Source organism: Eretmochelys imbricata, chromosome 6 (assembly GCF_965152235.1).
Source record: "Eretmochelys imbricata isolate rEreImb1 chromosome 6, rEreImb1.hap1, whole genome shotgun sequence".
Lineage (NCBI taxonomy): Eukaryota > Metazoa > Chordata > Testudines > Cheloniidae > Eretmochelys > Eretmochelys imbricata.
In genome coordinates, this window is record NC_135577.1 from 25,604,191 (window position 1) to 25,625,685 (window position 21,495).

The 21,495-nt window shown below is 39.7% G+C and overlaps 1 protein-coding gene across 6 annotated transcripts in view; it reads right to left on the reverse strand.

Moving 5' to 3' along the window:
• MOB2 (MOB kinase activator 2) overlaps nucleotides 1–21,495 on the reverse strand; it is a 161,453-nt gene that overhangs the window by 50,293 nt on the left and 89,665 nt on the right. Inside the window, exon 3 of one of the 6 annotated variants that reach the window (XM_077818251.1) lies at nucleotides 6,761–6,810. The exons of the other annotated variants lie outside the window; for them this stretch is intronic. Coding sequence (XP_077674377.1) covers nucleotides 6,761–6,810 — 50 coding nt within the window. The remainder of the gene's footprint in view (nucleotides 1–6,760; nucleotides 6,811–21,495) is intronic. 6 annotated transcript variants of the gene reach the window in all.

Genomic DNA, 21,495 nt, shown 5'->3' on the forward strand with positions numbered 1-21,495 from the left:
AAAACTTGGCTAAGAAATTCTCCCCAAGGTCATTTAACATTCTGGACTACTTTCTACACATATACATAACCTCCCTGTAAGGTGTACAACACAACTACTGTTTTCAGTTTTACGTCAATATGGCACAGCAAACGAAGCCAAACTGCAAGCTGTCATGGAATTCTAGGCTGAGGGCTACAAGGTGTAATCAGCATAGAGAGGGAGGGTCCTGGAGTCAGCAGTTCTCATTGGACAAGACTATCCATGCTCTGGGTGGGAAAGGAGTGGAAGGAAATAAGTGGAGACTGCTTGGAGTTTTCCCAGACACAGAGCACCATTCAAGAAGCACGAGTTTCTCCCCCTACTTGGTGTTATAACTCCAGCCTCATTTCAGGCTGCTCCAGGCAGCATTACTGTAGATGATTTTATCTGATAATGTCACACTTAGATGAGGGCACAGGGAAAACAAGGGTTCATAAAAGTAACTGTGAAATATGCTTGAGGAGAATTCTCTCCAGGCATGCTATATTAAATACATGTGGAAACACAGTTTACATTATGTGAGATTAAATAGTAGAAGCTATTCAGTGCAACTCACAGCACCTAACAAAAATGTCTCAACTACAGTTATTAAAAGCAAGGTCACAAAAAACTCTGAAGGCACAAAACGAACTTGGTTCACCCCAAGCCCAGGACTTGTTAGCATCCCTCACAATTAGGCTTATTACAGGATTAGCTTTACCTATAGAACACGCATGCTGCACCTTCACCTATTTTCAAAACACCTAGCAGTGCCAGCTTAATCCAGTGCTGAGATAGGTGCACATCAGCTCCTACAATGTAAAATATACCATAAGCAGTCTAGTTAAGACCAAAAATTGTAGGAGCTTCTGAGACCAAAAAGTTCCCAGATGCAGTGGGTCTTGAGCTGTTTTATTGTTGTTTGTATTGCAGAAGACCAGTTTAGGGGGGAAAGGACCACTTTACAACCCCAAGGTAAAACCTGTTTGGACAGTGTGCATGTAATGGCATGAGAGAGAGGCAGACACAGCTGCAGAAAGAATTTAACAAGTACCTTATCCCAGTGACCTACTTACTGCTAAATGCAAGTCAGAAAGGATTGGTTAGAAATACAACCCCAAGTAATAATGCTGAGGATTGTTACTTTGAGGGACAAAGTCCTGTGGCACCTTATAGGCTAACAGACGTGTACTGGAGCACACGTTTTCGTGGGTGAATACCCACTTTGTCGGATGCATGTCTCCCTCAAGTCTGACATATTGCTGAAATCTTATCGGTTGATTAGGAAGTACTTTTGACAACTTACAAATATATTTTTAAATGATAGGGTAGGGAGGGGAAGTAAAATTTTAAAATTAAAAAAATGTTTTAAATGTATATTTACAAGAAAACACAAAAACTCCATCTCCATACGCTTTGTTATAGTTGAGTTGTACATACAAGAAGTAGTAATGACATGGCTCCCATACCAATTGCAACTTGGCTCCCTGGTAAGTATGTTCTATTTTCTGCACTTTTAAATTTTAGTGCACACAGACTGTGTGTGCACATGCATTTTCCCTTCCCCCCACGCCCCTTTTCCATCTTCTCATGTCTCTGAAATCTTAAATTACAAAAATGAATTTAGTTTTCACTTTGATGTTAAAGAGGACAGTGTTTGTACACTTGACTGAACACAATTTATCCATTTAATTCACATCTTAAATGCTTGGAGACTATATAACACATTGTGCCGCACTTTCCAGAGAACACAAAATTTGAACGGATTGTGTAATCTAATACTCACATGTTCAAACAAACATGGTACAGTGGATTCAGATTAAAGAATGACTGGCCAGTATCCAGAGTACTCAAGTGTAAGACTGGTTTATGCTGTATTCAGTATTTCATTCCCCAGACATTGATGGAGCACATGAATCTGGACCACAGCAGACTGGTATATTAAAGAATTAGAAGAAAACAGAATCCTATACATACGGTCTTCACATTTTTTAAACTTACATAAGTTGTAGATAAAAATGTCTTCAAAAACAGGACGACACTAATATTAATTGAACTAAATTCGTGCAAAAGTTTAATTTGGGGTTTTTTAATTATCAAAGAGCATCTGAAAGACTGAGTGATAGAAACTACTATTTCTTTCTTCACACTATAATATATCCACTTTGAGAAAATTCAAAAAATGTATCGAACTGTCAAGTTTCCTCCCTGGTCTCAAAGTTAGTGTAAGTAATTTTAGCCTAAGGGTAACCTCCCCAGAAAACAGTAAATGCTTGGAGAAAAAAAAAACAGAAACACACACACACACCCCACTTATGATGCAAGTGTCTCCCATGCTTCTGTTAAAATATCATGCCAGTGACAAATGTTATTATAGGGACACATGCATGCACTGCTATATACCCTGGTTTTTAAGAGCTTGTAACTTTGATATAGACAATGAAAAACCCAACAGATGGGCTATATTTTTAGAGATTGACCAAAAACTAAAATAAAAGAAAGCTTTTAAGAATTTGAGTCTCATCAGGCCACGAGAAGGCAAAAAAAAAGTGGCACAGAAAGCATATGGGATAGGTCCTGATTAAGAATCATATTAATTGAGATAAAAAGGGGAAATATGTAAACAAAGTTAGGTGCAGGTGTGGATGGAAGTCTCCCTCTTTAAAGAGCTCTGGTTGTTGGGTTCGGTTTTGGTGACATTGCTTGGTTTGCTACCATTGTCTTGTCCAAACTTTTAAATTCAGATTACAATCTCTAATTCACCCACATGTACTTGACTAGATTTACATTTTTTTTTCCTTGTTAGCTGTTAGGGCTCTGGAATGGGCATTCACTGGCTAGAGAAAGGAATAAAAAGCAGTGGATAACAGAAAAGATTCACTGTTTGTGAAGTTCTCTATTCACTACTTGCAGTATTTCTAGCTTTGTACTGCAGCAGATTATGTTTGCAGCCAGCACTATTATGTAGCAAGAAAATTCACCTGCCCTAACTGAAATTGGCTGCTGTACTAGAGAGAAAGTTTTGAGGTTAAGGATTGAACTGGGACTTAGACTGGAGTTAAACTCTTGGCTTTATCAAAGACTTTGTGTATGAATTTCAAATAACCTAGTCTTTGGGCCTCAGTTCCCCATCTGCAAAATACTACTACTTCCTTCTCTCATCTGTCTTGTCTGTTTAAGCCGTAAACTATCGGCTCCAGGGACTGTTTTAGTATCTGTATGCACAGAGTCTAGCACAACAGAATGCCCATGTCCTACCACAGTATAAATGCTACACTGTTACCAATGCAGGTAGCAGACCTTAATTATAACCAGAATGAAACAATGTCAACATCATCTAGGCTTTTGAACAACAGCCAATCTGAACAGGGGACACATTGTGTGAAAGAAAGGGGTTGAAAAAGGGGTTCAGATTCCTCAAAACGAGACAGACCAATTATTATTTACTATTTCATTTACTACAATGCCTAGGAGCCGCAGCACGGACCAACACTCCATTGTGCTATGCACTGTACAAACACAAAGTAATGAGGCAGTGACTGATACCCAACAGGATTCTAGGAGAGGAACAGAAGGCTGTAATAGAATCCTATTTTTTAAATGACTGATGAAAAACGCATTGCTACTAGGAGAAAGCTCTGCAGAAAAGGTTAACGGTGCCAGAATATGTAAGCAGGTGACAGGGGAAAAGAGAGGTAATATGTTCTAATGGATAGAGAATAAGGACTCCTACGTTCCAAGTCCAACTCTGCCACTAACTGCAACTGACTTCCTGTCAGAATTTAGCATCCATTTGTGCCTCCTTTTCTACCCACATGTGTAAAGTAGGGATTACCTACCTGTCATAATAGGAAGGTTGTTAGAGGTGTATAAAGTAATTTGTGATCAGATGAAATACACAATATATGAGAATTATTAGCATTAGTATCAGGGCTAGTTTGCTAAAATATTTTTTGTCCATTTGCCTTTTAGTGCAGAACAGACATAATGCCAACAATACTTGGGGTGCAATATATGTAACTTATCTCCGTCTCACTTACTGCACCTTACAAAGGCAAGTTATGTGCATGAGGCAACTAGCCCCAATCCATAATAAGCAAATCTCTCGTCTCCTTGACATTTTGGTCTAAAAATTATGCAAAACTCTGGAAAAATACACTCCCTTCTGGAGTATAAATAGCAACCTTCCCCTTACAGTTACAGTATATTCTGATGAGAACTGCATCATGACCAGGACACTTGCTACGAAGACAAATATTTACAATTATTATTAGTGTGCTATATTTTTTCCCCACATTATAAAAATATACACATGCACATACACACTTAGTTCAAAACTATCTTTTTTCACTTGATACTCTTGGTTAAGAAACAGTTATTTGTAACTTCACTACCTTTTATAAAAATATCATTATGCCCTCTTCACTTTTTCGCCACACAGGCTCCCATGTCTCTTTAAAGTCTCTCAACAGGAGTGACTTTTTGAAAACTTGCATATAAATTAGTGTTCTGTCTTTTTCTCAGTCCTGCTTAAAGTTTCATTTCTTTAAAAAAAAATCAGTTTGAAGTATACGGTTAACAGGGGAGAGAGAAGAAAAAGGGCTTCCACTAGCATTCTTGCACAAAATAGGCACTTGCATGTTTGACATCAGAGAGGGGTACAGTTTACTTTTGATGTGTGTACGCACTATGAGCATTAACAGCAGTTACCACCAATAGAATGTAGTAAAGTGCTGAGAGTGACATTCAAACTTCACAAGCATTTCTGTTAGTTCTCCAGTAGCATGAAATATTCCAGATCCTTCAGAACAGGGATAGCCCAGTTTTATCTTATTTACATACTTATCCCAGTCAATGCTTGAATCAACCGAAGTACCCATACTTGATTACATAAACCAGCACGTTTTACTTTGAGTACAAGGCCAACTAGTCTGTGGGAGCCAATGACCTCAGTTGTGGTGGGCTCCTATTCAAGACAACAGCAACAATGATTGATCAGATTGGAGCAACCTTTAATCTCATGGTGATGCCTGGACACAGAAGTACATCAACTCCTCACCCATCCACCCCAGGTGGAAAAATGTAATCGAATTTACGTTATTAAACAATGTACAAAAACATGGTGCAAGGTTAAAAACAGTTTTCCACTTAAGTGCTTTTAGAACTTCAGAGAATGAATATATTCTATAAAAACCTTTTTCTGAGGCAGGGTGACGGAGATTACAGTTCCTTATTAACAGGAACAGAAGGATAAAAACACATTAAAATCTGTCAGCTACAGCTCTAATCCCTAGTGTAAAAAAAACTTTGCATTAACCAAAATAAATTTATCACTGTGTAACACCAACTCTCGGAGTAAGGGAAAATCAACTGGAACAGCTATTCCAGAATACAGCCCTGTGTGGACACACTTTTCTGGAATAAGCAGAATCCAAAATGGATTAAAAGCTAAACCAGAAAAAGGCACTCATTCTGGTGTCCACAGGGAGAGTTATTCTGGAATAACTATTGTGCTTTAAACCCATACTCTGCCTTAATCTAAAATAACTTTAAAGTGAAACAAGCGCGAAGACTCGTAATAGCTGTAATCAGAAATCCTCTCAGTGTACTGGAGGAGAGGGGAGGTGCTGTCAATCAAGAGGATAAATAGCTTCTTAGTTTATTTGTAAATCTTCCTGTCAGTGGGCTTCAACCGTAAAATTGTCTCTTACACTGTTTCCCTTGAGTATTCTACAGAATTTCTCTGAATACTAACGTTACTTGTCTCTCTATTAAGAAAAAAAAAATCTTTGCCTCTCTAATCAAATCAGTAACAATGGCCAAGACTCAATCCCACACAAGTTTCGCTATTTCTGATCAAATATTCTTGAGAAGAAAAATTAACTCTGGTAATCCATTTGCTACCATGGACACTACAGTATAATCACTCAGAACACCTACACACATGGAGGCCACAACACAAAATCGGATGTTTTGTTTCAGGCCGTATCTTCACCACAAAGTTAAGTCGAGTTATTACTCAAGTGTTACCCTAACTCTAGTCCCTGCCACACACACAAACTGAACTACAGTGGTGGTTTAAATTCAGATTGGCTGGTCCAAGGTGGCCATAGACTCTGTAGTATGGACAAAGGCTAGTGCCACTCTACACCAATGTCCTCCCACAATTCCATCTGGGTGCCCAGAAGAGAGAAACCAGTTCTCCCATAATTCACTGAGAATTCATTCAGAGCAGCTCACCTTACCGCAGCATTAAGAACCAGAGAACGTGCCCCTAGAAGTCTCAGCGCCACATACAAGTATAGCACCAGCATGTTACATCGCAGGGGCTGCTCTCACTCAAGTTATGCTAACTTGAGGAGTACTTTGGGTGTAGATAAGTTAATTCCCCAGTGAAGATATACCCTTAGGCGCACATGTTCAAATGCCTCATCACTACTTTGTTCTAATCTTTTGGTGAAGGAGATTTGGGGGAAGAGACAATGAACATGTTGCTCCTGACAGGATTACTAAAACTAGTTGGCCAGGTATATGTGGATATTCTCCATTCTGCACAATCCAGCTATTCCAGTACTTAGCTTTTCCTGGGCAGAAAGGTTGCAATAGTGCAAAATTACCAAACTGCACGGTGAGGCAAATAAGTTTACACTTGAAACAAAATAGATACTAAATTCATCCTAATTTTGAGTACAGGATCTGAACCCTGTATTGAAAAGCTAAATGCATTCAACCACAAAAATAATGGAAATGAAAGACTCACCAACACAACAGAAACACACCCCATAGTCTCCAAGAACTGCTGAACCCTGACTGGAGGATGAAAAACAATTAAAGGTTTAGTGGATTGTTAATAGGTAAAATCAAAGCTTGCTTATGTAATCCTCCACCTTCAAGATGTTCTATTAATACCTGAATGCAAACTGAGGCTAACACTTATTTGGTGCTTCATTTATTGGCTCATCTCCATTAAAATCAATCAACATGATCTTGAAAGTCAGTGTTTCTTCCTCATGTGACAGGAAAAACAAAAGACAACTGTTTAACCCCCTCCTGTACAGGCCATATCAGCTTTGATATCACAACTCCTATTTTGGCAGATTTCAAAAAAGCCGTCTGGGCAACAGACCAGCAGCTTAGCACTTGTTCCGCTTTTGTAGCCTTATACAAACAGTCTTGCATTTCAGATAAAACAATCAATTTCTGCTTTTCTGAAGGTACAGAGAATGTTTTCCTCATTTAATTTTATTCAACTAGTTCAGTTCAATGACTAGTTCATTCAAAGTTGAGAGACTGATTATAAGAGGAAAACAAATGTTCTTGTTTTTAAACTCCCAGTCTATGAAGAAAAATTAGGTATGAGAAGATGAGAGCTACTGTTGTAAAATCTTGAAGGACATGGTGAGCAGAAACCATCAGTTCTATTCGCTAATTGCGGACACTTCCTTTGTTTAATAAAGCAGCTTTAAATGAAAAAAATGTTTTGATAAATCTACTCTCTTATGTATCCAAGACATGAAGGTAGTTTTCTTTAAGTAATACATTTTAAAATGCTGGGTTTTGCATTTTAATTTAATTCCAATTTCCACACAAACGTCGCTTGACACAAATCATAAGTTAAAAAACCCCACAAGCTAGTAAACAGAAGATGAATGATGCATTTCTTTAAAAAAATAAAAATTAAGAATCTAAATAAATGTTAAAATACATGTTTGCTTAAACAGATGTGTTTAGATATAGTGTACGCTTCTGGGTAGCAAAATGAAGTACCAAATTATACCAATGAGAATCAACTTTTCTTGAGGAAAATAAAAAAATTCCAAATGTATAACAAGCTTAAAACTGATGATTTAAACCAAGGTTTCCCGCTTGTTGATTTAAATCACAATTACAATCAGTGATTTAAATCAATCCACCTTGGAGTTTAGGAGACATCCTTTCAGGGTTAGTATTTTCTTGTAGATAGAGCTGATGGTGCCGCCTCTAGTTAGACATGGCAGGATTCGATTTAAATCATTTGTCAATAAACACTGATTCCACAAATCCATGAAAATATATCCATCAATGACAATTGGCGAGCACAGCATCCATCATACCCACAAGGATCTGATGTCACTGGCCTTGGAGCCATGCAGGGAGCCCTCTGCAGCCCCACTGTCATGGTTTTGCTCACTCACTCATGGCCAGCAGTGCAGGGGCCACCCCCAGGCAAAAGCCATTCAAAAGTGGGGTGGCCTCTCCCATGCCAAAGTGCTTGTCCCTCGTCCCTCCTTGTGGCCCCTGGCTGGGGGTCCCTGCTCTGCTGGGCCAGGACCATGGCCTCTCCAACACCCAGGTGTCTCAGGCCCCCTGCAGCATCACTGTAAGCACTGCTCTAACACTAACCCCTCCCCTTATTTTACTGCAACTGTAAAAATTAAAATAGTTAATAAAAAATGCTTAAAAATAATCAACATTAAGCATAAGAATTATAAAAAATAAAAATCCAGGTGTGCCGAACCTACCTATAATTAAGGTAGCCAGACAGTTCCCATTATAAAGCTCTTGTATTCAGCAGCTTATACTTTCCCAAACGTCAGCCACTCAGGTTGACATTTCCCATGCTGGGTTTATACCTCAAGGCCGAATATTTTAAGAAAGTATCAGCTAAAACGGTTCAGCCATTTCAGAGAATGAGATTACGGAAAAAAAATTAAAAAATTTTTTTAAAAGGCTTAAAAAATTCTGAAATCCATTTTGTTGAGACGCTCTAGTGTCTTCGTGCTTTTGGAGCAAGGGCTCAAAATATGGAAGGTGGTCACCCTGGTATAACAACTTTTTGTGGTCCCATATACATATCCCCAAATTATGAATATCTGAAAATTCACATCTGCTCAGCAGACTTGTTAGAGTTTGTCAGCTAAATTCTCCAAAGAGTGTCTGCACTCAGCATGCTCTAGTGTCTTCGTGCTTTTGGAGCGAGGGCTCAAAATATGGAAGGTGGTCACCCTGGTATAACAACTTTGTGGTCCCATATACATATCCCCAAATTATGAATATCTGAAAATTCACATCTGCTCAGCAGACTTGTTAGAGTTTGTCAGCTAAATTCTCCAAAGAGCGTCTGCACTCAGCATGCTCCATCCTTGGAGTGCCAGGGATGATGAGTACTTTTCCAGTAAATGGTTCCCCCTGAACTAAGATGAGAGATTGTCAGTTCTCGGCCCAAAATGCCTCCTCTCCTCACTCTGCTGGCACCCAGGCCTTGAATACAAATGTGTTAGAAATGGTAGGGAAGGAGAGGAAAGGGGGCTCAGAAGGGTGTGTAGATAGGAGCAGAGAGGCTGGGGAAGCAACAGGAAACATTAATTCTGGCATATCCTAACTTCTGAGTGCTTGATTTTGTAACCTTTATGTTATTTTAAGAGTTTTTTGGATGCAATAATCTTATAGAAAGGCTAATGATGTGCATTGGATGCGATGATATCAAAACATTAATAGAGTAACAAATACTTTGCACTTATGTAGCTCTTCCCAAAAATCTGAGCACATTATCATCCCTATTTTACAGAAGGGGTATTGAGGCGCAGGAAGAAACGTAATTTGTCTAAGCTGTACAACAGCTGCTAGTGAACTACTATGGGAGAGGAAAGAGCTGATAGCGTCCAGCACGGCCACATGGCAGATGGAAGAAGAGAACCCTTACACCAAGGAAGGAGTTCCATTCCTGGATTCACTAAATATCTTAAATGACAGACATGACAACATGGGGATCCGAAAACAACTTATCAGTAGGTAGCTCCACCATCTATCTCCTCACTTTTTTTTTTTTGCTTTAAATAATAGATCTACATTTTAAAATAGCTGATATTTGTATATAGAGTAACACACTCTCTCTCTCACACACACTCACTTAATGCCTGCGAAGCATACGTATGGAACCATAACTACATACCTAACACTGTAAGCAATAATATTGTACATACAGTTCTCTTAACTGAAGCAGACGTTAAGCATGAATTAGGAGTGCTTCGAGCGAGGGAAAGTAGCTTCCATGTGAATGAATTTTTTTGTGGACATAGAGGCTGATCCTCCACTGCTTTACACCTTGGGTAGTAATCTTTGCCAGCAGTAATCTATACCAATACAAAGTTGGTATGAAACTATCATTTTGATTTGTTAGTGTTTTACATCACAGTGCACAGATGTAAATGTCTGCACAAAGTGCAAGATGGTAGAAAATGAGGGTGAGAAAGTTTAAAGTGGACTGACAGCAGGTTGCTGAGCAGGAATTAAAGCTTACTGGGCTAGTTATATTTATTCATTTAAATATTTGTTTATGTAATGGTTGAATGGTAGTAATGCCACAGCGGTTTTTCCACAGAATATACATGTAGTATATGAAAGGATACTCTGGAAGTTTGAGATGGTCTATTTTGTTATATATTCTTAGTACTGTAATTAAAGGAACACAGGTTAGTAAAGGACTCTGAGAGGCAAGAATCCTTATATGAAGTACTGGGTTTGGGGATTAAAATAAATTTGATTAAGCTACAAAATAGGAAAAAAAACGAGATTAAAGGAGGCAAGGAGTAAGATGAAGAGTATTGGTCAGTGAAAGAGGTGGAGGGGCCTCAGGAAAAGAAAGCTTGAGGTTGAGGCTACCAATATAAACCTGCACTTCAATATAACTTTACCAGACAGTTTTAGTTGGAGATATTATTCTTTACTTGTTGTGTATTGTCACTAACAGAAACAGCTTCTGTGTTACACCCTAGAAGGGATTATATTTCAGTAATGAGCATGTGGTCTTTCTCCATCCATCCTCCCTTCACAGGCCTGTTATTGGAGAGCTTCCCTAAAACAACCTTGGATATGTGGTGGTACGTTAAAAAGGAGGGCAATGGATTTTTGGAAGACCTGCTGCAAAAATACTGTAAGATACGGTTTTCACAGTTTCAAAGGGAAATTATTTTGGATTAACTGACATAATAAAACAAGTGTCTAGCCCTCTGTTTCAACTGTAATAATTTTTCTATCAATTTATAAAATTTTCAAGAAGTGCCACCAGTAAGATTGATGGTAATAGCGTTCAGTTTAGCGGAAAGCCAAAACAAAGTACTCTATCCTTCTACAGTTTGTACGTTCAACTCAAGCTTGTTTTAGCAGGAGCTGCGTGTGCTTGTAGCCATTGCCTTCTGTTTTCTCCTTTGTTTCTCAAAACAAGAAAATGCATCCAGATTTTCCCCTCCCTTGTCTGGGAAACAGGAAATAGCAGTTAGATAGATCCAAAAGTCTCTCCCACACAGACTCAGCAGGGAAAAGGTGGAGTTTGGCACCATTAAGGTTTGTTCTTAAAATGAAGGCTATTAATTATTTGAAGGTAAGCAACAGGATGGCTGGATTTACTGATGTTTACCCCTCGCTCTGCTACAGTTCTTAAATTATTTATATTTCACGTAATCCTACTTACAAATTTAAAGCTCATTTCATCTGAAAAAAATACTACTTTTGCTTGAATTTTCAGCGTTTGACTCATCTGTATGAATTTCTCCATCACTCACATATAAAAGGGGCAAAAAGCAGTATGGTTTTGAGTTTTGATCCATTACACTGGGCTAACATATCAAAACATCATATGCCCAACAGAATGTCTCAGGCCCAGTTTGGACCACCACTATATAGCATTTACACAGCAATCTTCATTTTTTTTAAACCACTGTACAAACTAACTAGTCATTAACACTCCTGTGAGAAAGGTGACAAAACATTATCATTCCCATTTTACAAACGAGCCCATGCTGTTTTAGTCCTAGAGAATACATCAGACAACAAGTGGACATGACATTTATTTCTAGGGACTACATCTGATCCTAGAAACAAAAATCTATCTTAAAGAATGGTGAACCACAGAAATGCTACTCGGACAAACCGTAATATGGTCTCTCTAGAAGGATGTCAATAACGTTCTTACAGAAACTGCTATCCTTCAACCCGTCTAGACACATACTTTCAAATTAATCACCACCTAAATACCAGGAATTTCTGAGCCTGAAATATGCAGCTTCAAAGTCAAATTAACCAGAAGGCAAATTCTCCTTTGGAGTAACTGTATTGAGGAACAGGTTTGAAAGATGTGCAAACAAACTACCTATGGTCATCTCAGGATTCCCCATTAGCAGAAAATCTGAAGAGTTTGACAAAAACACTGCTTCCACAGCTCAACCGTGGGGGTTTTCTGTTTGCTTCAGTCAAAAGTGCAGATGCTGGTTGGAAGAAACATCGTAGAGAATCTTTTAGATCTTTAACTACATTAGATAAAAACCTGCCCTAAGAAAGCTTCCAAAAACCGCTCCAACATATTTTAAAAACTGATTCAACATGCAGGGTTTTACCCTGCATTGTATACAGAGCACAATTTGGCTTTAAGAGTTATTTATACACAATCTAGATTAGCCAAGAGTAGAAACTCAGATCCAAGACTCCTTTACGGTGCTCACATATACCTGACACTGGCTGAATAACCAAGGATGCCCCTTTCACAGACCATGCCTCCTGTGTTCAGGACATTTTAAATATCATCAACAGTCCAAAGGGTTACTAAAAGCTAGTGTACCTGTTCCAGTCTTGCAAAGTTTTCAACAATTGAAAATGGGTCCAGATGGGAAGGAAGAGATATGAACTTCCACAACTGTCCTACATTCAAAAGCAAATACTAATAATCCTAGTTATCATAACGAGGAGTAATATTTTTAAAGTAGTGTTAGCTCTTATTTAAACAAGGAAGAGTTAGCAGATGTGCCCTCTGCCAGTTGGCATTGAGGAGGCACACCATACCACAACACATCAGGCCTGACACACTCATTGCCCCAACACACCGTTGTAATAATCTGTATCTAAAAGGTGTCATGTAAATTATCACATGCAGACTGGTAACACGCTGGTCATTAATAATACTGTGTGATGTATGCATGGGCAGTATATAAAGAATTATAGATGTGTGCTGGAAATATGTTCTTAAAAGTTGTTTTGCAAGCAGTGCAGAAGCCCAATCTGTCCTAGACAAAGGAATACTTTGCCTGTTTTTCTGTGTCTCCAATCAAAACTGAGCCAGGAAATACCTCAGAGGACAAGTACATCTACATAGAAAGTAAACAAAGCAATGGAGTTAAGTGGGCGGGAGGAAAACCATTAAATGACCATGATTGGGTAACAGAGCCTGCATCCCCAAGAAGCCTTCCTGGCTCTTAAAAACAGACACCGTACACTTTGGGAAATATAAACAGAAATAGAAAGCCATTTTGGCTTCCATCTCCTGGAGAAAAAAGAGGGAGCAGTGACCTTTGAGCTCATGAAAAGTAGATTCTCTTGGCCCAAAAACCAAGAGAATCTGGAACTGACTACAGGTGAGAAACCTGCTTCGACACAGATTGTAACTTACTGAAATTTAAGTTTTAGCCACCAGAAAGCATGTTTGGTTTTCTTTTACTTGTAATTTTATCTGTGTCTTCTGTTTTTACTTATTACCACTTAAATATCTGTTCTTTGGTAATGAACTTATTCTTGTCCAATTATAAAACCCTCTCAGTGCTGTGTATTAAACTGAAGGGTGAGGTCCTCAGCTAAACTAAAAGGCTGGTGTGTGCTCTGTCTCTTTGGAGGCAGTGAACAACTTCTCTGAGTATCCAACAAGAGGGGCAGGACACTGCAAGGAAGATGATTTGGGGAAAATTCAGGACTGGAAGGGTTGCAAGGATTAGTCAGGCTGGTGGAAGCCATGGTGAGGCCATTGTGCGGCAAGCACGTTGCTAGTGTCAGAGCCAAAAGCACAGAAGCAACAGGGTTACAGGCAAGCGGTGACAGGAACCCTACTGGTCTGAAGAAGCCCCAAAGCATCATAGTGTCTCGAGAGAGGTGCAGGGTTGTGAAAGTACTAAATGAGAATTAACTGACCTGTCACCCAGGACTAAGAAATACAACTGACTCCAAAGCAATAAAACATTCATGCACCTACGAAAAGGAGTCAGAATTCAGTGCAATGGAAATCTTAAAACTGCTGGGGACCACCTAAGACATGACTAGTATTGGTATCACCTGTTCATCAGCCTCTTTCCAGCCCTTCTGCTGTGCTCCCCCAGGGGAAAACGAAGAAAAGCACATCTTTGTTTTAGCTGAGCTAGAGGCAGTGTGAAATTACTGATATTACATCCTGCACTGTGGCAAGAGAGAGGATGGCTGAGAAGCAGAAGAGAAATCATTAATAGACTTGCATCTGTATTTTCCTTTCGTGGCTTTAGTAGAAGAGCCTTGATAGACAGATTACAACAAAGCTCGATTTTTTAATATAGCAGGGAGGCAAAGATGCTGCAACTTATACCCCAGTTAACTGTACAACATGGGATCCAGTGTGAGTAGAGGGGAAGTGAGTTGTTATATTGTTTCAGTTAAACACCTGAATTCACTGAAAAACTACTGAACAAGTTAAAAAGTTAAAGTCTTAGTATATCATCTGAAGAGAAGTAAAGAAACTGTCCTTGGTCTGTTCAGTGTTTACATATCAAGTGATTACATTTGGTATTCATGATCACTGGCATCGGAGAGAAGGCAGGAATCTTAGTAGGGTTAATTTGTTGCCTCTACTTTCCTTAGATAATTATAATTTAGGACTTTGGTCATTCTGGTGTACACCAACAGGTAAATTAAATACTCAGTTTTAATGGGCACTCTTCCACCTTTGCATATGTATTACCCTGGCTATAAGCCTTTTCCCTTCTCCCCACAATGCTCTCCACTGTGCAGGTTACTAGAGGTGGTGTGAGGTCAACAACTGGAAATGTCTAGGCTGGAATTTAGTGATAATTTATCTCCATTACCCTATCCTGAACCAAGCTTGAAATGATAAGTACCTATTTGAAAATAAAACCCCAGCCCTCATCAGAGCATTTTAATTGGTTTAGATTTGGCATTAAAATATAGATGACTGCTTTCTAGACGATGCACCATTGCATTGTTTACATACAAAAGAACACAAAGATTTCCAGGTACAACATGTACTTGCTAGGGGGAAAAAAAATGATAAAAGGGACAGAACACATTAACACAGACTTGAGAATTCCTGGGATACCATGAGCTGCGGCTGTGAACCCAATTTCTGTTTCTGTTTCTAACGTAGACTTAAATTAAGTCTACGTTAGAGTTATTGGTAGGTTGTGTACAGTTAATATATTAGAAAGAATAATCCACGTAAAATATGATCACTGATTTATAATATTCCCGAAGGATGGGAGTGAAAGCTGGGGGAGAGTGACTAAAGCCCAACAAGATTAAGAGGTCTACTAAAGATAAAGATGAGCATCTCTCCATCTTGTGTCCTGATTCTTTCATTTTTTAACAGACTGTACAGTTTGCCTTTAACACAAGTAAGTTTTCCATTTAACAGACAAAAATCTTTAATTTGTTTTAAACAAAGTCTAGCACTAAAGGATTACCATTCCTGACCTATGTTACAGTATAAGTCTATATTACATGCTCTGCTGATCTGAATAATTGGCTGATCAAAAGGGTATCAAAGACTATTTGATCATTAAAAAACATACAGTTCAAGTCACCATGAAGAAGGGCCAGTTTCAAATCCACTTTGTCAAACAGTTTTGTTAATACCACACTACAATTTGCAGAGCAAGTCCTAGTGAAATCTCATACTTAGGGGCTTGAATTTTATATGTCACATATTGAAAGGGGACGTTATCCACTTCTGAGTTATGGTAGCTGCCCATTTCTCAAGTAAACAAGCAATGCCAGTACACTGTGGAAACATTCCAAACCATGAACAAGAAACAACCCTTCAGTAACATGACTGTCGGCAGTCATCCCACCGCAATCCCAAATTGGAGTGCACTTTGTTCATGATTTAGGTGGTCAGTTTCCTAATCTAGAATTCCATCCCCAATAGCTCTCTCTGTCACCATCTTCGTACCAGCTTTCCCATCTTTGTGCCATCTGCAAAACCCCTTGCCCTTGCTGGCTCTCTTTAGGCAGCTTCAGATGGCCCCACACCTCTTTCCACTGCCAGCTACAGGCTCCCTTACCTCATTCTGAAGGCCTTACTCCTGGCTTCAGATACCCTTATGGCCCCTGAAGACTCCTTTTGTTACAACCCAGTCAATAATAATCATACCTAGCAACACTTATGATTATGAGGTAAGTGGTAGCTTCTAGCCCTTATCTGGAGGGACTTACTTCAGCCAATTCAATTTTGTGAAGTGTTAAGATGCTATTCAATCAGGCCAGAGCCAATGTGGGCTATACCCAAGTTTATAAATACACATCCAATGTTTTTAGCCAACAGCTAAATAAATTTGGCTTGAGTAAGCAAGTCCAGGTGTCTGTCCCGATTTGTGGTCTTTGGTTACTCCAACATCACAAAATCATGTACACTGGAAAGTAAACAAGCATCCAGAAAACAGTTTCATCCACCTGCGATAGATCATGAATTTAAGCCTAAGATTTTGTCACAGATATTTTTAGTAAAAGTTATGGACAGGTCATGGGCAACAAAGAAAAATTCACAGAAGCCTATGGGGAATCAGAGCTGTGGGATCCCTCCACGGCAGCTGGGAGCTGCTCGGGGCCCCCCACCACCCACGGGATGAAGTCACGGAGGTCTCTGGAAGAAACATGGATTCTGTGACCTCTGTGACAAAATCGTAGACTTAATCATGATAGGTTTAAAGAATCTCAGGTGGTTGTCAACCATACACACACAGTCTACAGCCTATGAAGTACATTTTATAATGGTCATGGGTAGAGTCAGCCCTTGGGTATGGCGAATCGGGGCGACCGCTCCAGGCCCCATGCTTTGGGGGCCCCCGTGAGCTGGTATGATGGATTCATCACTTCTGCCCCAGGCCCTACACTCCCCTAGGGACAGCTCTGGTCATTGGGCAGCACCAGGATACATAATGGCAGTGTGAGTGTGTGGTGGTGGTGGAAAATCAGTTGCTGGATTTCAGAACTCACTTTAGCACAGAAGATACTATTCTTTCAAACCATAAGTCTCCTCTCCATGTTAACGTTTCCTATTGTCTTGCTGTGACCTGGTGCACACTTCTCTTTCCTTAAGCAAACACACATACCTCTCCAACTCAAAATCCCTTTCAAACTTTGTGCACATGTTCACACACTGAATACTCTGCAACAACTTGGCTCTTTTCACCTAACTGGGAGGCAAGGAAAGAGTGTGATACAGGAAAAATTCCAATTTTTTGGAAAAGGAAGCTTCACTGTGCTGGGAAAAATGATGCTAGGATCATTTAGGCAGATCTCACTGAGCTCTACTCTGCAATCAGAGTTTCTTCAAACTGCATAGATTTGGATCAATATGCAAAACTGCCTGATTCTACTTAAACACGCTTAACCCTGGATCTAAAATTGCTTAGTTAAAAAAGCATTTTAGTGCCAGCATTTCAGTACAGCATTATGTACAACCCACACCATTCATTTGTAATTGGACTATAATGAGTTGAGGTCACAATTCGCTACTGTACTGAAAATGGAAAAGCACCTCCCCAAACCTCTGCTAACTCCGGCCCATTAATAAGTATGAAATGGGCACAAATGGCCATTGTTGACCAGGAAACAAACAAGGTTCCCTTCAGCCTGAGTCACTCAACACTCAGTGAACAGTGCTGGCATTTCACCTTTGCTTATGTCTTTTTGCCTTTAAAACCACTTCCTTTAAAAGTCTTCAAAAAAATGTTTCCTAATATAGCGAAACATCTATGGTAGCCACATTCATTGTTGCCCCCAGTTCTGACCTTCTACACAAGGTCTAGAAGAGATTAATTTTGGGAGCCAACAAAATGTTTACATCTGCAGAAGGAGTCAGTTAATCACAAGTTACTCTTAACCGTTCCCTCTTCTTTGCCCCGACCCCAAAAAGCAGTGCATTGTCTCTTTAAGGTTCTGATTTGTAACTAAAGGCTCCAATGAAGTGAGCTGTAGCTCACGAAAGCTTATGCTCAAATAAATTTGTTAGTCTCTAAGGTGCCAGAAGTCCTCCTTTTCTTTTTTTAAAGGCTCTTGATTACGCAAGCTCAACTCTTAGCCCTTTCCAACTGTTAGTGAGCAAGGGAGACTGGGAAGAAACAAGCCCTATAAAAGCAAAAGCCATACTACTAGGCTGTTGGGCCAACTCAGTTGGAAACAGGGCATCGCAGCACAGAAGGTCATTTCCATATGAATATCAACAGGCTCTCACTGCACTCATTCTTGTGATGAGCCACGATTTCTGGATTGTTAAACACGCACTGCAGGGGAAAAAAAGCTTAAACCAAGCAGAAAACTCAACAAGACAGGTAGAGAAGTGACAACTTGGCTGCATACCATACAATGGAAACATACATAAACAAAGCAGTGACTCTGCTTAGCTGCTTGTGACTGAAGCTGCCTTACACACACTTCTTCTGAAAGCAGCCACCAATGATCAGAGACCTCCGACCACACGCTGTATTGAAAGGCACAAGCAAGCATTTCCAGGCACAAGAGAAATCAAAGTGGTCTGGTCAAATATAGTGCTGGAGAGAGAAAATAAAGTAACTCTGGTGTCTCAACTGTTTGAATTTACAACAAAGTCACCTGACACAGCAGGCTGAACAAAGATTTTTCAAGAGTGTAAAATGAAGGTTAATCAGCAACTGAGGAGCTAATTGACTGGTTAACCACAAACACTGCATTTTCAAGGCTTCATCCTGCCTGCCCCCTCAATGCAGCATCACCCAGCATTCCTTTTCCTTTTACCAGGGGCTCGTAATACATACCAACCAGCATTAACTTAGTAGCAAGAAGTCAAATCTGGGACCTACTGAAAATAAAACTGTCATAACTATATTAAATTAAATAAGACCCTTTTAGTGCAATGCTCCAATTACACAAGACAGATTAGAAGTTCTATAACAGACTAAGCGGTCCTATAACAGACCAAGAGGAGACCGAGAAAGCCCACAAGCTCTTGCACACTCACTACAGAAAAACAATGGAAAGTTCCCTTCTGTGATATATATTTTTTTCATTTCTGGGAAATAGCCTATCTAAAATCTTCACCCTGTACCAGTGATGTCTGCCTTAAAGTATAGACCATATGATGTGCTGCAGGATTTTCATTGCCATGAGTTTGGGATGACCACCACGCATGAATTGCAGAGTGCACTGTTCAGACCAGCCTTAAGACTCTGCACAGGCTTTGCACCTCTGTAACCATGTCGGTTTAGAAACTGACGTAGCCCACATCTACATTGCAAACTTTTCTCCAAATAGCTATGCTGGTCAGGGATGTGATGAGGCAGACAAACACAGCTGTGCCAGCAAAAGCCCCTAGCATAGACATAGCTTAAGCCAGCAAAACTGTGTTTTTGATGATACAGCTTTTTGTGCTCGGGGGGGAGGGGGTGTGGGGGGGGTTGGCTGGAGAGGGAAGGGATGCCTGGAATATGCAATGCCAGCAAAAGCACGTATTTGTTAGTATAAACTGCGTCCACACCACTGGAAGCTCTTTGCTAGCACAGTATTGTAGAGCTATATCAGTAAAATCTTTCAAGAGTTGACTAGTTAAAACGGTACTACCCCATAGCGTGGACAGGTATACTGGAACCTTTATAAATAGTGGTACAAAAAAAATAAAAAACAACGGAATAGACCAGCCCTTAATGATTTAAGGAAACCAATGAGTAAGCAAGCCCAACACACCATTATTTTCAGAGTATACGTTCACTCTAGGTGGATCGGGAGTCTATTTTCCCCAGCATCCATGCCTGGTCGTATATCCTGCTATAATTAAACAAGCAGGAGGACTTACAATACACATGAGGAAGGAGAGGCAGAATAAATAAAGCTAGAGATTTCCCAGGCCTCTTGTGCAAGAAGAAAGGTGCTGACTAGCATGGAGAGGGTATCAGGGAAAAGAAATACTGAAAAACACAGCACCTGCGAACAGAATAAGTTAATGCACTGGTGCATTTTTCATTGCCAATAAGTACAACACTAAGCAAATAAAAAAGCAGAGTTCGGATGACTGCAAAAGCACACAATTTGTAAAAGGAAAATATGCAATGCAAAGAAATATGGGCAACATATTGCAAACCAGCATTTCAGCAGTAAAGCTGACTTCACAGAAGTGCCAAGATGATGCTGGCAGCTGTAAGGCTCTGCTTCATTCTTGGCAGAATTAAGGCAAGCATCCTCAGGAAGGATCCTTTGACAAATTCACTGAACTAGACTTCATTGCCTACATAAAAGATCTGCCCTCCTGTTACCCACAACCCCAATTTTACTTTTTACAAATACACACCACATACACACACAGGTCCACAACACTCCTGTAATACCAGTTCAGTGAAAACCCTAGAGCCATGTATTTATAAGCAAGCTTATGTCTACTTAGGAGAGATTCCAGTTCACAGCTATGGTTCTGCCCACAATTAATGACAAAGTGCAGCAGGATATGTGAGAAGTCTGGAGGGAGCAGGAGCTATCATTTAAGTATATTATATTTAATAGCATTCAAAGGTCTTATTCCAGGCACTTCAACCAAATAATTCTTCCATCAACCTAGCTACTGCGTCCTGAGGGGATAGATTAACTACAGCAATAGAAAAAGCCCTTTTGCTGCTGTAGCATCTGTAGTGTAGACCAGGCCTCTATTTTACTACACCTTCATGGTTTTAGACAGCTTAGGATGGTTTGTATGAAATTTCTAAAGAGGTATTAAAAATCTTTCACCTCTAATAAGAGGCAGTGAAGGATAGAAAAGATGGGACAAGTTGTATTTTAACTAGTGTTAGCCGGTTGAGTTGAGCCAGCCCCTGACCATCCATAGCATGAGACAAGTTCCCAAGTTGATTCAAACCTGGGTTTGAAGTTTCAGCACAAAAAGATACCAAGGTCAGCCAGTAGTGCCTAGATTTCCAGGATTATACAAGCTCACGCAACAATACAATGACATGTCACTTAATGCAGTGTCCCCTCCTAAAATCAAATCTCCACTGCTCATGCCGTAGACCAATTCAGAGACAACATTAACTAAACATGTATCATCAAGGCATGGAAATTCTAGTTTAGCTGTTGGAGAAGAGGGAATAGGGTTATAATGTAGTATTTATAGAGGTCTTTGGATGTTTGTTGATTAGAACTTTAACATTAAGAACTGCTGTACCAACACTCATCAACTTATTCATGCATAAAAAAAATTAAAAGAAAGCCAAAGTGAAAAGAATTACTACATTGTACATGAGACAAATTCTGCCTCGTGACTTGCTGAAGACAGAAATGGGTTGAATAATTATCTGTTTACCTTCTTAGCACCAAATAATAAGATCTGGAACTTGATTAACCAATCATATCACAACTGCATCCTGAGCAGCTGTAGCAGAGTTTAATGCAGTCTATTATTTACCTCTAACGAACAAGTTGGCATATCCCCAGACATTTATTTGCATCAGACAGTAATGAAGTTAGAGATGAAGA